This window comes from Pyrus communis, chromosome 11, assembly GCF_041283825.1.
Source record: "Pyrus communis isolate YQ-2024b chromosome 11, ASM4128382v1, whole genome shotgun sequence".
Taxonomy (NCBI): Eukaryota; Viridiplantae; Streptophyta; class Magnoliopsida; order Rosales; family Rosaceae; genus Pyrus; species Pyrus communis.
This window is the reverse complement of record NC_142575.1, coordinates 28,860,685-28,862,808: the sequence shown is the minus strand read 5'-3', so window position 1 is coordinate 28,862,808 and position 2,124 is coordinate 28,860,685. Positions and strand designations below refer to the sequence as shown.

The window sequence follows — 2,124 nt, the reverse complement described above, 5'->3', positions numbered from 1 at the left end:
GAGGAAGAACCTTAGGTGAAATGACCGAAGATAAACAAGGCTTACTAATAGATTCATCCAACCATTTATCAAACCAAAAGGAAACAGACCTCCCATCACCACATTGATTTTAATTCATAAATCGCAACTAGAATACTAATTTTTCGGTTTCTGATTATTACTTGATTAGTATCTCCGATAGAGAGTGCAACCTAGGCTAGGTACATAATGTTATTTTCAGCATGCTGCTTAGGCAGATTATATTTGCATCAGATCTTGCAAATCAACCCATTGGGTTTTAAGAATTCAATTGGTTAATTTGCCAGCTCTAATTTTTAACGAAAAAAAGGAATTGAAAAACCATTTCCAGTTAATGTCTTACACACTGTTGAATGTCATATTTCAGGATGTTTGAAGTACTCATCAGGCTCTTACTTTCGTACTGTGGTTAATAATAAAACACTTACAAACTGGTAAAGAATATGGAGAGTAGTATCCCTCGAGATATAACAAAATATTTTACAGTGTATACGCAGGAAGTTCACTAATATTACGGAGGCCTTTCATGATAAAATTCCACACTTATCAAGTGGTAAGTTAAGAATAATATCGGTAATGTTAGCGGTGGGTCATGTTGCACTCAAAGAGTTTATCAGGTTGGGTTTCTAGTAAAGCAGAAATTTAAGAAAGAAGTGATTGCATTACTTACTTATAACAATACAACATTTTCCTAGCTGATAAACAGAATTCATTAAGTAAATAGTTAAAAATCAAAATCAAAACAAAACAAAAAGACAATTGGAGGCTTGGAGTGAGATCAGATCACCGGCAGCAAGGTCATGGCACGGCGAATTCAGATTTTCGAAACAAGAATAGTACTAGGGATGATATCTTTGAATGCTCAAACGAACAAAGGGTTTTGCCAGAACTTAGCAAAACAAATCCCAAAACTTTGCATCCCAAGCCGTAAGAACACAACCATGTCATCTGCTACATAATTTGGCGACTAAACTTCGAGAAAAGTTTTGGCAACTCAAGTGTAATTTCTGGCAATAAAAAATCCTAAGTTGCTAATGATGTTGGGGATCTGGTCCTCCGGGTGCAGTTCTGTTCACCTCGACAAGAAACCTCCGATAAAACTCATTTTTGGGTACATGAAACACAAGTTTACGAAAAAAGAGATGGCTATCAGTTTTATTTGGAAGAGTTGAGAAAACGAGAGAAAGACGCGCCTCTGAGCTCACTACAAGCATCGAAAGAATGACCAAGAATGGTAGCAACAAGCAGCTTGCCCTTAGAACACTAGGCATGCTGATCAGTGAAAGGTTTAAAATTGTATGACAACTAATATTAAAGCACAGAAAGGTAAGTAGCTTTGAGCATAACAAGTTTCCCCTTATAAATAGATATAGATTGAAGCACAGAGAAAAAGTGGGAGAATTTTTCTTAGAGTTGTTTGATTAGATTATTTAAAGCTCTCATGTGTAATTGAATAGTGCAAGAAATAGCTGTCTTGTCTGATATAAAGTTTTATAAATCCCACAGATCAGTCTTTCTCCTCTCACTGATTGTCAGCACTTCGTTTTTTCGTCACATCTACTCTTTCCCTTATCTCTTAGGTCATCATAAGAATGACCCTAGAAAAATCACAAAGACATAACCCTTTCGGCTTTTCGCACGTCCGGATAGCCACAAGCAAGTGGATCTTGCTGACACTGCATTTTAAGGATTATCGTTTGACGGGGCGAAGCGCCGATGCCCTTTCCCTGGCCTACGTAGTCTATGGATTTTTTTTTTCTTCTAGAAAAAGGGAGACAACTGGTGACAAATCACGGTTATTCACCATTTTTGGGCCCAAAGAAACTATGAGAAATTTCACCCTGCCCGTGGTTACGTATTAACTATGCCAAGGCTGCCTCGCATATTGCTTAGCTTAGTGTACGTATAGATTCTTAGGTCTTGCTTATGTATGTTAATTAGAGTTTTACACACATAACCAATGTGTCATGTGAACCTATATTCTATAATCCAATTGCATTAATATTTTTGTTCCTACATGAATCTTTTCCTCTCTAATTGCTGTGCCTTTTTAATGAAGTTCTCTTTAACAAAAGTAAACAAACTAAAAATACAAAGAGCCAACTT

At 36.6% G+C, this 2,124-nt stretch overlaps 1 protein-coding gene across 1 annotated transcript; it reads right to left on the bottom strand.

Annotated features, from left to right (window-relative positions):
• Positions 1–659: 659 nt before the first annotated feature.
• On the bottom strand, positions 660–1,438 carry LOC137743914 (CLAVATA3/ESR (CLE)-related protein 6-like). The gene has a single exon (XM_068483843.2). The coding sequence runs from the start codon at positions 1,287–1,289 to the stop codon at positions 1,050–1,052; it is 240 nt and encodes a 79-aa protein (XP_068339944.1). The 5' UTR covers positions 1,290–1,438; the 3' UTR covers positions 660–1,049.
• Between the last annotated feature and the right edge of the window lie 686 nt (positions 1,439–2,124).

Bases quoted from the DNA above. Each gene is read 5' to 3' on its own strand.
- LOC137743914 (XM_068483843.2), bottom strand. From the start codon at position 1,289: ATGCCTAGTGTTCTAAGGGCAAGCTGCTTGTTGCTACCATTCTTGGTC.